Source organism: Microtus oregoni, unplaced genomic scaffold (assembly GCF_018167655.1).
Source record: "Microtus oregoni isolate MIOR12 unplaced genomic scaffold, Mior012 000012F_ref0000307, whole genome shotgun sequence".
NCBI classification, from domain to species: Eukaryota; Metazoa; Chordata; class Mammalia; order Rodentia; family Cricetidae; genus Microtus; species Microtus oregoni.
The window spans coordinates 45673604-45688494 of NW_024543071.1; the positions used below are offsets into that span (position 1 = coordinate 45673604).

At 36.2% G+C, this 14891-nt stretch overlaps 1 protein-coding gene across 2 annotated transcripts; it reads right to left on the reverse strand.

Annotated features, from left to right (window-relative positions):
• Positions 1–79: 79 nt before the first annotated feature.
• On the reverse strand, positions 80–14511 carry LOC121454334 (glycine N-acyltransferase-like protein Keg1). 2 transcript variants are annotated; one of them, XM_041661625.1, is made up of 6 exons: positions 14457–14477; positions 9700–9856; positions 7626–7733; positions 5750–5876; positions 3413–3584; positions 80–1720 (listed from the first exon to the last, which is right to left on the reverse strand). In XM_041661625.1, exons 2-6 carry the CDS (start codon positions 9775–9777, stop codon positions 1318–1320), a joined length of 888 nt encoding a protein of 295 aa, XP_041517559.1. In that variant the 5' UTR covers positions 9778–9856; positions 14457–14477; the 3' UTR covers positions 80–1317. The 2 variants fall into 2 exon arrangements, with proteins under 2 accessions (XP_041517559.1, XP_041517558.1); XM_041661624.1 differs by having other exon boundaries at positions 81–1720; positions 9700–9789; positions 14457–14511.
• Positions 14512–14891: the final 380 nt, after the last annotated feature.

Consider the following 14891-nt stretch of genomic DNA (forward strand, 5'->3'; position numbering starts at 1 on the left):
AGGAAAACTTACTTAAATTCAGCTAATAAAATTAAGACATAACATTTACCCTCTCTATTAAAGCGATGGTCTTTCTACAGTCCAAGATCCCCCTCTCTCTTTTTTCTCCCGTTCCCTTAGCACTCCAGTTTTGCTACTCTTCTCCTTCCTCACCCTTCCCTTTTTTCTCTCTCCTGTGTAAAAGACATCCACTTTCCTGGTTTGAGTGCTGTTGTTTCCTCCTCTCCCTAGAGTGCTCTCTCTTCTAACATTTAAGCTTCTATAAATAAAAAATAGTTTTATTAAATATGAACATTAGTGTGAAGTAACAAAGCTCAACCTTTAGAACTATGTTAATTTCTTCTTCCTGGTGTGGGAACAAATAGTGAAAGTCATTGTAAATTACAGAAAAATGGTCTTTTCTTAAAATTACATTATTTATTTGTGATTAACATGTCACGGAACACCTGTGGAGGCCAGAGGACAACTTGATGGAATTGGTTTTCTTCTTCCAGGTAATGGCTTGATTGCAAACATCTATACTTGATGATCCCTGGTTTATTTCTTAATAATTCTACAATTTCACCACACACATTGGGCATCTGTGTATGCATGTGTAGTATTTTTTTACATAATAACGATATAACAGCTAGGAAGTGACCTGGGAGAGAATGATTTTGAATAGGTATTTATAGATGACAAGCTACTCCTCCAGTCAATGAAAGAAAAACAACAGAAAGCCAGAGGCGGTATGAATATGTGTGGTGTGGCAGGTCACAAAATAATACTACTTGCTAATGGGCATGGATCAGAAGCTGTAAGAGCAAAGTAGAAAAGAAAATTATTTAATTAAATGCATTAGAGCAGTGTTCTCAATCTTCAGATAGCAAAACCTTTGGGGTTTGAACGACCATTTCACAAGGGTTGACTAAGACCATCAGAAAACTCAGATATATATTTTATGATTCATAACAGTAGCAAAATTACAGTTATGAAGTGCAATAAAAATAATTTTATGGTTATGGTTTACCACAACATGAGGAACTGTATTAAAGAGTATAAGAAGTATTAGGAAGCTTGATAACCACTGTGTTGAAGGCATCCTGAGAATGTGAGACCTGTGACAGAGTTGGAGCAGGAGACAGTGACCTTCTGCATGACAACAAAGAGGAGTTCAGTACATGAGCAATGTGAGAGCAAGAAATAGTGTGTGTGGTTCATGATATACACCTGCTTTCTAGAAACACATGCCCACCTAATGACAATTTATTACTTCTTTCTGTTTACCCAGCTGCTTCTCCATCTACAAGGACTGTACTCTCAACCCTCTTTGCTGCTTCATAGAGGCTCATAATTCCATTGGTTCCAAGTACAGGGCATGGGGACCTGAGATAGCTTGGCAACCATTCTCTGCATGGTGAAGTTAGCTTTATCCACATGTGAATACAAAGGGAAGCCAAGATTATTTAGAGTCTGAATCTGGTGGGAGCCAACATGGTAAATGAGACCCTGGTTCCGGTACTGAGGCAAGGTGCCTCCCATTCTCAATTCTCCAGTGTGGTCCATCAGGCTCCACGACACAGGAATCCCCTCAGGTCCCATAATACAGAAGCTGGGGAAGGTGTGGATACAACGCTCAATGAACTTCTGACTTTTCTCATTGCCACCATAATGCCAGATGCTATTCACCAACGCAGCATGTGTAACATCCAGGGAGGTGAATTTGAACAACTGTTGATTACTATTGGGAACAAGAGGAAAGAGCAGCCCTTAGTCACATAAATTATGATTAATTTTATTCATCTTCCCCTAAGTTGCCCCAAGCGCAAAAAGCAGAATCACTAAGACTGTGTGCTCTGTAGCAGGACTGTCTGAGCTCCTATCAGCACTGTGTGCATTAACTGTTGATTAATTGTTCTTCACTTTTTGTGTTTCTCCATCTAGTGAGTAGGGCTAATAAGCAACTTGCAATGGTGTGGGAGGCTTCAGGAGTCATTTTGGGTGAGCTCTGTAGGTGGAGCTAGACACTCTTTTTTCAACTCTGGTTCACTCATCCATGTGTAAGCAAACTATTCCACCACTAGATTCTGCTTTCTGTCAAGATTTGGGCTAACTTTTAGCTCACAGTAGAACAAAAGTTCCAGTAGCTTTTGGATGGGAGTGTTCTCCAGGTTCCCATGTAGTACACAGGAGAGCAGGGTACTTCCAGGACGAAAGTTCCACAAAGGGCTTTGGAATCGAGCATCCTCAAGTCACATACTCACTGCTGGCTTCTGGTTCTCCTCAGCATTAAGTTAAACATAAATGGGGATAATGTAAAATGTGTTCAAAATATTTTTATTAGGATTCAGTTGTTACATGAAGAGAATTCACTGAACACATACATATTGGTTTAAAACCCACTGTGTGGCAGCTCCTGATGATCCTAACTCTTGCAGGGTTTTCATTATTGGTAGAGGATGAATCAAATATCAAATCTGTAGAATAAATTAACTAGTTTCAAATACTCATGAGTGCTATGAGTAAAATAAATGTGAATCCTGCTCATTGGTGACTTTTACTGAAGTGCTTTACCCAGGACTTCAATGAAGTAACTTGTGAGCTGATCTGGATAACTAAGTAAGTCATTAGTGTTCAGACCCATCTGCATAGGGAAGAGAAGTTTTAGACAGAGAGGGGCTAATCTTGAAGACCTGAGCTCATGAAGGTCAAGTAGAATTGCATTAAAGCTACGGCATAGCATCAGTACCGTCTGCATTTAGCTCTAACACTAGAAACAATGTTAAATCATTCCCATAAATGCTTCATGTCACCTAACCGATATTACAGTGTGAACTGACTTTCTGAGAGAGAGAAGCAAAGAGCAAGAGAGTGAGCTAGTGAGTGAGCAAAAGAGAGAGATAGAGAATTTGAATGAGGTTCCCTTTCCTCTAAATCTAACCAAAATAATTAACATGAAGTAAACTGATGTGAACCAATCTGTCAAATTCTAATGTGTGCCTTCCTTTTCTATTTTGTGTGGGAAATAACACTGAAATGACAAAAGTTTGTTTGTGTTATTTTAGCTTGCCTCAGTCTATAAAATCAACCTCTTTCTCTTTAGACTACATCCATGAGAACACTCGTTTGAAAGAATGGCTCAACCTCTGACTTTAGACTCATTTCTAAAAGACAGGTTGTGTTTTTAAAGTAAACTTGTAGTAGTTTTAAAAATGTCTGCAAGTTTTGTAGGGAAGAAACAAGATAAGGCCTGAGAAATAGATGAAAATCTTGATTTCTACCTTCTCGACTCCAAAACAATGATGGATCACATGTGCTTTGATTGATCCCTATCCTTTAAGGTGGCCTTCTAACGATCACTTCAGAAATCTAACACAGGAGGCATGTTATTAGTAAGGTAATGATTGGGGAAGAACAGCTTTTAAACACTTACATGGGCCTGGTATTGTCACTGCTGCGTACTAAGTTATTCACGTCCACCAAGGAAGGAGCCAGTTTCTTCGCTGTTTCAAGTATCATATAGAGAAAGCACTGTGTATGCTTGACCTTGCCCAAGTTAATGGCTCCAAGATTTTCTATCACTTTGTCCAGGCTTGACTGTGAACCTTGATGGGGAAACAAGGCAGCAAATGATATACCATTAGTCATCTTAACATTTGGGAATGCTATTCAGTGTATTCAAAGGGAATATGAACATAGAATCATCAAGTCTTATGTTAAATCGTGACCAGTTTCATGTGATAAAGGCTATATCCCTCTCTTTTTCTAAATTTAAGTTTTGGATGTATCACAAACCTTAACTACTTAAGACTACAGTTACATTCAGGAGTTTTGAAATTAGAGAGAAACATGATGCCACGCAACCTCCCAGGAAAACACAAGGATGACTCCAGCTAAGACCCCTAGCAAGAGAGGAATTGATGCCTAAACTAGCCTTCCCCTGTAATCATACTGGTGACTTCCTTAGTAGTCATCATAGAGACTTTATCCAGTAACTGGTAGAAACAGATGCAGAGATCTACAACCAAGCACTGTGCCAAGCTCCAATAGTTCAGCTAAAGAAGAAGGAGGGATTATATGAGCAAGGAGCTTCAAGATCATGATGGGAAATCCACAGAGACAATTGACCTGATCTTGTGGTAGCTCTGGACTCTGAACAGGCAGTTAGATAGTCTACACTGAACTGACCCTTGAATTCTGCATCTAGGTGAGAGCTGTGTAGTTTGGTCTTTTTGTGGGCCCCTAGCAGCGGGGCCAGAACCTGTCCTTGTTGCATGAGCCGGCTCTTTGAAACCTATTCTCTATGGTGGGATGCCTTACCCAGCTGTAATGCAGTGGGGAGGAGCTTGGTGCTGCTTCAATTTGATATGCCCTGCTTTGCTGACTCCCATGGGAGGACTTACCCCTTCTGAATGAAAACCGAGAAGTCATGGATTGTTTGTGGTGTAGAAGGAAGATGGGGTGGGAATGAGAAGAGAGGAGGAATACTGTGGTCGGTATGTAAATTATTTTTTTTAGAAAATATACTTATAGCTACCAAACCAGACAAGGTTGAAGTATGGTAACTGAAATTGAAGGGACATTTCTAAGTAAGCAATCCATTAAATTGTCAGTATAAGGTTCTCAGTACCTATCTATTGCACTAATATGACTCTCTTAACCCTTAATTTCTTTGGTTCAGTCATAAAACTTGCTTGGGCTCATGGGAAGGATGTGATTTAGTAAACATAGTTCAAACAGTGCACTGACGTTGACTTTCACTTTCTGTTTCTAATCCTATGATTTTTCTTGTCACTCAATCCACCTCCATCCCTGAGGTTAAGAGTTGGCACAGTGTTATTATGAAATACCAGACTTGGGATCATGGAGAGCTATTTATATGAGCTCATCATTACCCTCCAGACATCTGAGTCCATATGTGTGAATCCAGGTGAGACTAGCAGAGCTGCTGTATGGAGATCGATCCTAATTGTAAGCTAAAATAATTGTTTTGAACTGATATTGAAAATTTGAGCTGGGCACTGGTGGTGCACAACTTTAATCCCAGCACTCAGGAAGCAGAGGCAGAAGAATCTCTGTGAGTTCGAGGCCACTCTGGTGTACAAGAGCTAGTTCCAGGTCAGTCCCCAAAACTACAGAGAACCCTGTCTCAAAAAATCAAAAAAAAAAAAAGAAATGAAATGAAAAATTGAGATTCTATAAAACTAGATAGAATATTACTGATTAGTTTCTACAAAATGACTCATGTAGCCCTTAAGGAGTCTATGTTTGGAATAGTATTAAAGTCATTTTTTTTTCTCACAAATCTTTGATCTCCAAAACAGAAATTACTTAGTCCTTCCCTCACAGCTAACAACTGTTTCAATCAGGATTCAATCTTAGATCATACCTCTTTAGAAGGCATAGTCTTATTTACTAAAATATTTCTTTGAAAAAGTGACAATATAATAAAACAGAGATGGAATGGGAGGTTATATTGCCCACATGTTTATGTTCTTTAGTAAAATATGGGCATGCTAAAGAAGAAATCTTAAGTCCTAAGGCAGTAAGAAACTACATTAAAATTTCCTTTGTACACTTTACCTTCCGCAGCTCTTGAGAGTTCCCCTTGCAGGTGGTAGATGCTGAACCTGGAAACAGGTAACAGCATGGCAGTTGTCTACAGCCTGCAAAACTGTGTGGAATATAAGGTTTTGTTCAAGAGGAACAGTGACTTCCACCATGTGTACACAGAAGATAACAACAGCTAAATATACCCTGGCTCTCTTACTTTGAATCTGTAGATGTTGTTTCCAGTTAATGACTTCTGATGAGCTGAGGAACTTCTGACAATTCTCAGGATCCTTTGAGTAGATTAGGTAAGTGTTGGTGTAGTGGTCAAGGTCATCGTCCATGTCCTGTTTTCAAAAAAATAAACCAAAATGTTTATGAATGGGTTGGTGTTTGGTTATATAGGTATTCAGAATTCAGTTACATTGTGAGAAATTAAAATCCTAAGAGTAAGGGCTCCTGTGGATTTATGTTGTAATTATTTACAGTGCAAAAACAAGAAGAAAAGACTTGACTCAATTCAAAGTAAAATAACCCGGAAAAACATTATCCAAACTCAAGGGAAACTAGAATGCTATAAAATTCATTTAGAAGAATCAAAATAACAAAATAAAAGAACATTTTGACAAAAGAATACTCCTTGCTCTGGGCTATGAATACTCTGGTATTAAAGTCTATACTGAAAACAAAATCAGAATACGACCCCATAAATAGGAAAGCATTGCTAAAGCTGGTAAGCTAGGTAATCCTTCAAAAATAGCTTATTATTGTTTAGTAAATGACAACCTCATAAAGCAAGTAAATGGGCATATATATATATATATATATATATATATATATATATATCTACACGGTACAAGTTTACAAACTCAAAATGGGACTACTTAATTATCACAGAATATATTGCAGAAATATTACTTCTACTAATATATAATCTGAATGCTTTTACTCCTCAAATTTTGGTGAAGTATTAACTAAAATGTTGTATACTGTATAATGATACTGCAGATCAAATTATTAATTTTCTTGTTCTGCCTTATTAAATATTTAAGTCATCTTCAACATTCATGTTGGCAAATATTTTCCACTTGGTATTGAGAATAAACTCTAATTCTCTCCCTATAACATCAACCACCCTAACCATTCTTTTTTCTACCTTCTTTTATTGTCTTTGCTGTAGATAACTGGTATAGAAAGCAGAGCAGCATCTCAATGGGAAGCTGATATTACAATGAAAATTTATGATAGAATGAGAATGAGCTGTATTACTTTAAGTCCAGTTATCTTTAAAGTCAGGAAATCTGTTTTACCATAGGATAATAGTTGAAAATGGAACTAAGAACTTGTTACAATATACAAACCTAGCTTAGGTGATGCCTTTTTTTTCTACAGATTTCCTTCTTTTATTGTACAGATATAAATATTTTGCTTGCATGTATGTATGTATATCACAATTGAGTTATGCCTGTTGAGAATAGAAGAAGGTGTCAGATTTCTATAACTGGAATTCCTTACAGTGGCAGCCACCACATGGGTGCCTGGTTCCAAACCCTAGTTCTCTGCAAGAATAGCAAGTATCCGTAACCACTGAATGATCTCTCCAGCCCTAGGGAAATGTTGTTTTGATGTTTATAATAAAAGATCAAGCCATTTTTTTGTGTATCAACATGATCTTATGTTGATAATACTTCCAATAAGTTGCCTCTAAATCCTACAAATAAGACATAAGAAATAATGAAGTGATAAAGTGTGCTCACAGTTCAAATCAGCCACTGCTGATGGAGGAACTATGCTGCCAAGTAAAACAAAAGCATGGATAAAAATGAAAGTGTACCATCTGTACCTTTAGTTACCGTTCTCCATGGCTTATTACTACACCTTTGTGTATTTCCCTTCTTGAAAGTTTTATAACATTCTGTAATTTTTGTAGACTTTTATGAATTATCCTTCAGGCAGGGTATTGGTTGACTTTAGTACAACTCATGTCTATTTTTCATCACGGGATTAGGCAGTGGCATCAACCATCCAGCCAGACTCATGCTAGGAATGAAACACATGTGGAGATACAGGCATATTTATTCTATATTGCAACTTACCTCCTCCCGAGGTCGAATAACAACAGTATTAAAATCAGGCCACTTGTCCACCAAAGCCTTCAGCTTGAATGGGTTCCCCTGATTCATGTGGAAGACAGTCCCATAAACCTAAATATTTCAAGCCAGCAGAAATGTCATCATATTACAAAGAGGTAGGAAGCTGTAGCATATTTGACTAGAACAATGATCATTCCTATGAAAATATGAAATTTTTTTGGAAAGGTATGATTGATAAATTTTTCAAATGACTACTAGTGTCCAGTTGCTTATTGTAACAACAGTATCTTTTAAACATTTTGATAAAATATAAAAATGATGCATTTTATTAATAAACTCATTAACTCTCTTGATGTAGAATCTAATAAAAGTTTTTCATGGATATCAGATTTATTTCTTTTCATGTGCAGACAAATTTCATGACGATGAGACATTTTAGAAATGGTTTCCATTCATGGCAAGTGTTTTCTTACTACACCTTAAAGAATTTTTGTAATTGCTGCTTTTATATTCATACTACGTCATTTTAGATCTGCATCATCTGGCTGTTGATATGTGTGGATAACTGTTTCTCATCTAAGTTAATATTTAGTTAGGGTTAGTGATACATGTCTGTTATGTCAGATAATAGGGAGGCTGAGGCACTCAGGTTGAAAATTCATGGGCTGCCTGGAAAAACCAGGGAGTCCCAGGTCAACCTATAAAAATTGGGTTTCCATGCCATTAGTATGTTTTATGACAGACAATTTTACCTCATCTCTTCTGGGACCATATATAGGCCAAATCCTAGTTCACTGAAGATTTCCATAGTGAGTTATGTCAAACATACAAAGAGAACTTGAAATTTTTATACATTAATTCTTATTTCATTGAATTAATATATGCTACAGAGGCATCTGGTGATATATATTTTAATAGATTTTGTACTTTAAAAAGGCTTCCTATCATGGTAATGCAACTTTGTACAGGAACTTTGTATGTCAGTGTGGCAATTTCTCAGAAAATTAGTAAAAAATGTTACTCAAGACTCAGTTATAAAACTTTTGATTATGTATTCAAAGTATACTCAATCATGCCACAAGAACATGTGCTCAACTATGTTCACAGCAGCATTATTTGTCATAGCCAGAACCTGGAAACAACCTAAATGTCCCTCGACTGAAGAATGATTAAGGAAAATGTGGTAGATTTGCACAATGGAGTACTACACAGCAGAAAAAAATAATGACATCTTGAATTTTGCAGGAACATGGATAGAGGTAGAACACATTATTTTGAGTGAGGTAACCCAGATACAAAAAGACAATTATCACATGCACTCACTCATAGGTGTCTTTTAAACATAAAGCAATGAAAACCAGCCCACAGATCACAATCCCAGCTAACCTAGACAGCAATGAGGACACTAAGATAGATTTACATAGATTTAATCTACATGGGAAGTAGAAAAAGACAAGATCTCCTGAGTAAATTGGGAGCACGGGTACCATGGGGGAGGATGGAGAAGGGAGGGAAGAGGCATAGAGGGGAACAGAGAAAAATGTAGAGCTCAATAAAAATAAATTAAAAAAACATCCTTTTGGTAGTCACAAAAAAAATGTTCCCCTGCTAGAGCCTTGTTGCGGACACAACTAAAACAAAATTTAAATCAGATCAGAATCCTTATTACTTAGTTTCTAATATGATTTCAACTAAATAGTGATTTGTCATTTAAGAATCAGGAAAATTATTTATTTTCTACTGGCAATTAAACCTAGGACCTTGCACAGGTTAGGCAAACACTATTATGATGTATATTTTCAACATTCTTTCAAGTTTTATTTTGTAACTGAGTCTCACAAAAACTTTGAATTATCCTTTGGGAGTAAACGGTGACATTTGTTTTAGACAATGGGGAGCAGCACTTTGCTTTTTTAATGTTATGCAGTGACATTATTGAGACTTCTTTCTGCTCTGGTGGCATAAACATAGGAGAGAGGAATATCATGGCGCCAGTGCTCAATGAGACTTGACTCTTTCCCTCCTCTGCCCTACCACGGTGTGATCCTCAGTTTCTGTGAAAACATTCTACTCTTACCTTTAAGGTCTCAGGCAGGTGCTTCCTCAGGGAGTTCTCCAGAACCTGGAGCATCTGAGAACCCTGTAAGTAGAACATCTCTTCTGATACCTTAGATGAAAAGATTAACAATAGCAAGTTGCAGTGGGAAGACCTTTACACAGTGTGTCCAGACTACCTGTAAAATAAGGAGTCACAGGCATATAAACATCAGGAATTTATTTCTCACAGGGCTGGGAAATCCGTGATCAAGACATTGGCATGTTTCTTGTCCTGTAGAACTCTGTTTTCTGTTAGATACACGCTCTAGCAGTGCCTTCTTGGGACAGAAGGAGTAGGTTTGCTCTCAGGAGCTTAACCTATGAAGGCATTCATAACATCTGAAAAGGTGGCACAGAATCTCTCCCAAGGGCTCCAGCCCCTGCTATAACCCATCATATTGGCAAGACCTTCCAACATAGGACCCTTGAAGACATGCAAATATTTAGATCATAGCAATGCTAAATCAGTAGGATCTGGATCTACACCAGCCTTTCCTCATATCTTCTTTTTAGGACATATGATTTTGTGGTCATATCCAGTCTCTTTACTGCTGAAGGTATGTATCAGCTCTAAAAGTTCCCTGGTAGTATTTTTGAGGATTTTATATATAAAATCTTACCATCTGTAAATAGGGATACTTTGATATTTTCCTTTCTAACTTGTATTCCCCTTGATTTTCTTCAGTTGTTATTGCACTTGTTAGGTCTTCTAGTACTCTATTGAATTTTTACTACAAGTGTGGACCACCTTATCTTGTTTGAATTTACTGGAATTGTTTTTACTTTTTCTCTATTTAAATTGAGTTTGGATATTAGTTTGCTGTAAGTTGCCTTTATTATATTGAGGTATATTTTTTGTACCCCTATGCTTTCCAAGACGTTTATCAGGAAGAGGTTTTAGATTTTCTTCAAAGGCTTTTATTTGGTAGGGGACATCTGAAAGATAATCATAAGATTTTTTGACATCAGTTTGTTTATATGTGGGATTACATTGATTGATTTTTATATGTAAAGTAGTCCATTCATTTCTGGGGTTAAACCTACTTGGGCATAATGGATAATATTTTTGATCTGTTCTTATATTTGGTTTGCATTCTAAAAAGTAGTTTTACATTTATATTCATAAAGGAAATTAGTCTGTAATTCTTCTTTGTTGAATCTGTGTGTGGTTTGGATATTAGGGTGATTGTGCCCTCATAAAATGCATTTGGCAATGTTCCTTCTGTTTCTATTGTGAAATAATTTGATGACTATTGGCATTAGCTCGTTTTTGAATGTTTGGTAGATTTCTGTGCTAAAATCAACTGACTGTGATTTTTCTGGACTGGGCGAGTATAATTTAGAGGTTAAAGGTCTATTTAAATTTATGCCCCTTTTCGCCTTTTTATTAGAAACTATTGTTCATGAAATACATTTTGATCTTCTTTACTCCTCTCCCAATCCCAATTCCTTCCATAACCTCCCAATCTCCTTACCTACTCAATTTTATGTTCTTTGTCTCTCTCTCTCTCTCTCTCTCTCTCTCTCTCTCTCTCTCTCTCTCAAATACAAACCAAGAAACAAAAATGAAAAACACAGCACGAAACAAAAAATTAAACTAATGAAAAATTGGCAAAATAACAATAAAAATGGCAAAAAAGGAAAAGGAAACAAAAATGCCAGAAAGTTTGTTTTGTGTGGTTAGTATACCCAGTGACAACTCCTTTTAGAAAACGTCTGACAGAGGCTGTCATTTTCCAAAAGCTATCTCCTTGATTGTTCATAGTGTTTTCCTATCTCGTGATGGGACACCATTTGATCTGAACTATGCAAGTTTTGGTGTGTTGCCATAGTCTTTGTGGCTTCATGAATACATTAGATCCATTATGTCTGAGAGACACCATTGCCATGGAATTCTCCTTGACAATTATGATCTTTTAGCCTTCTCTTTTACATTGATCCCTGAGTCATGAAGGGCAGTGTTGATGAATATGAGAGGGTTTAGGATGAGGGGGGAGATATGGAGGAGAGAAGAGAAAAATGTGGAGCTCAATAAAAAAATAATAAAATAAAGAGGAAAATGTCTTATTTATGACAAAGAGCTCCAAAATCCTTCTTAGCACATTGTCCAGTTTTAGGTCTTGGGCTAATTCCCATCTACTAGAAGAAGAACTTTCTATGAGGTGAGTTAAGAGAGTCTTGATCTATGGATATAGCAGTATGCCATTATGAATCATTTTATTTCTATGTTTCTTCAGTAGAAAATGCAACATGTTTTCACCAAGGTCATGGTCTATCTAAACTGGGGTTCTTGGCCACAGTAATCAGGCATGTGCTACATTTCACAGAGAAGGCCTTAAGGGTGATTTTACAAAGTGGTTGGTTACTTTTATAACATTTGTGCCATTATTGTACTGGCCAGTCTTGCAGGTAGGCCACTGTTTTATGTCACAGGGTTTGTAGCTGGGAAATGTTGATGATTACCTTTCCCTTCCAGTGGTGTGCAAAGTATCTTCCAGTAACATGGACACTATTCAGTAGTGTGAAACTTCTCGTTTTGCACAAGCTCAACTCCTCTATTCTCAATGCTATAAGTAAGTGTTGGTATAAGCAATAGGGCCTTACCATCAGATTATAGGGAGTAACCAATGAATTTACAATAGACTGTGATGTCTTGGAATTCCATGGGACCCCTTGGCCAATAACTCAAAAAGATGCTATTGGATCCTGGCTCTGGAGGTTTAATTTCATGGCTTATGATATCTAGTTGGGGCCCTATCTCCCATATTTTTTGGAGACTCCATTTAAATTATTTTCATATACATATATATTCTAAGAAGCTTTTATATCAGTAAATTTCTATGTTTTTCAAGCAACATTTAGTATTCCTTGTCTTGCTATCTTCTTACCATTCTTATATTGTCTGTAGTTTCTGTATAGTATTCTTTTCCTCATTCATGGTAATGTTAACACATGCCTTTTATTTGTATTTCTTGGTAACATCAGAGTAGAGATACTCAAATTGGACTCTATAGTATTTTGGCCAAGATAATTAATTCTTTGTTTTTAAGACAATTATGTGAGTAAAATATATTTTGAAGACAATTATGTACACTGCTGATCATACAACAGAATCCACAGATTTTTAGTAGATGCGAGTGGCAATATTTTATCTCTTGGTAAAAGCAGCAAAAAAGTTTCTTACATTCATTCTAATGCCCTAGGTTGTAACAAAATAGTAGGGTCTAATATTCTTATAGGCAGCTGATTTTTTTCCCTGGAAACATTTTTCTGAGAGTGTCACAAACACAAAAGGCAAAGTAAATCTGGTATAAAATCATAGGCTTTGTTATAGTGTCAGCAAACTGGATAGCATGAGAATGTTTGAGAAATGCAGAAACACACACACATATAACGAATCATAATGTGCAATAACAACACAAGTGTGATGTCCAGTTAAAGGGGCAGATTGCAGTCTGAAGAGGTTTAAGGAATAGGAAATCTTAGCATTGTTAGTGGATAAAATCCACTGTGTTCTTCAGGGTTTTTAGACAGAGTTTTTACATTATTAAAAATATATCTACATAGAACTACTCAAAATAATGAATACAAAGAATAGATTTTATAAAACCTTTAAGGAATGGAACAAAAAATGCAGTGATTATAACCAAACTATGATGAGATTGTATAATTATAAGCTCATGGTCTGTCACTACTCTAAATGACTATTAATATAAAAATTATTGTACATATGTAAAAGTTAAGAAGTATTAAAAGGATGAAACATAAAGTAATACACAGACTTTTGTTAATTATGTGCATTTCACATGCATTAATCATCAGAATATGGAAGAATACAAAAAATAAATTAAGATAAAAGTCAATATTTTATAAATAGCTCATCACATGAACAATATAGATCAAATCTCTTAGGCTAGCTTTCTTTTTTGATAATATTGATTAGCAGTGAAAACACTTTATTTTCTTCATATTTCTCATCATATTTCTTCTTAGATTTATCTGATACATTTTACTCTCCTGGTAAATATCCAATAAAAAAAATTAAAGTCATTTTCAATTGTCCAGCATCCACGTGCTATTGGAACTGATTAACAGTTGCTAAAGCAAGATACTTCTTTGCAAATATTGCTAACCAAATGTACTGCCGAGCTTTCACAATATATCTATAGTTCCTATCTGTTTGGAATGGAAACCTGCCATAGATCTCTCAAGAATTTTGACATCAACAAACACATCAAACTGGATATAGAAAGTCCAAAAGCCCTCAAAACTACACAAAGAATTACACTCCAGGGAGGAAATCTGGGAAATGAAGAGGTTGCCTTCCCCAAGGAAGAGCACACCATTTCATTATTCAGTGTCAAATCAGTCCTAAAATATATGTACAGCTATAGTTTTACAGAACAGGTTAGTTATATTTAGGAATATATGTATATAAATATTTACATTCAATAACAATTATTTCAAAAAGAGGCCATGAATTTGAAAGAGAGCAGGGAGGGGTATATACGAAGTTTGGAGGGAGGAAAAGGGAGAAATTATAAAATCAAATTATAATCTCTAAATAAAAATTAAAGATTTTCCCCTATGGGACATATTAATAGGTATATGCACTTCTCAAGTTGAATAAACTCCCCCTTTTCACTGTATTTCCTTTCTAAAACCAACGTTTGATTTTTCCCACCTTGTATGAGAGAAAGGACAAGAACTCACCATTCTTCTATGATAAATCCTTACCTATAAATATGCATCCACACAGAGCCTGTTTAGAGCAAATAACAAGCAGCAGGTCTTTTCTGAAATGCTAGCATTCACAGTAGTTTGGTAAATGTTTTACAGAAATCTTTAGACTGAGGATGTACTCTGGACTTTGGTTTTCATTAAGAAATAGGAAAGCAAAATTCTGGCTGTCTTGAGAGTCAGAAGATTCCAGTATCCCCACAAATGTTTGCCCAGGAAGATGACTATGCAAATCTGAGATTCTGATTGTGTATGCTCTCTCAGATTTTCATATATTATCTTTTTGGCCCACAGGAAAACAGGACTAGAAAGAATCTGTGATTGTCTAGAAATATCTTTCCTCATTGCCTTATGTGGAATTTGCCTCTGTATGTTGTAAATATGTTTATTAAACTCTGTTTACATTTCTACCCTTCCTTTTCCAGCTGCAGT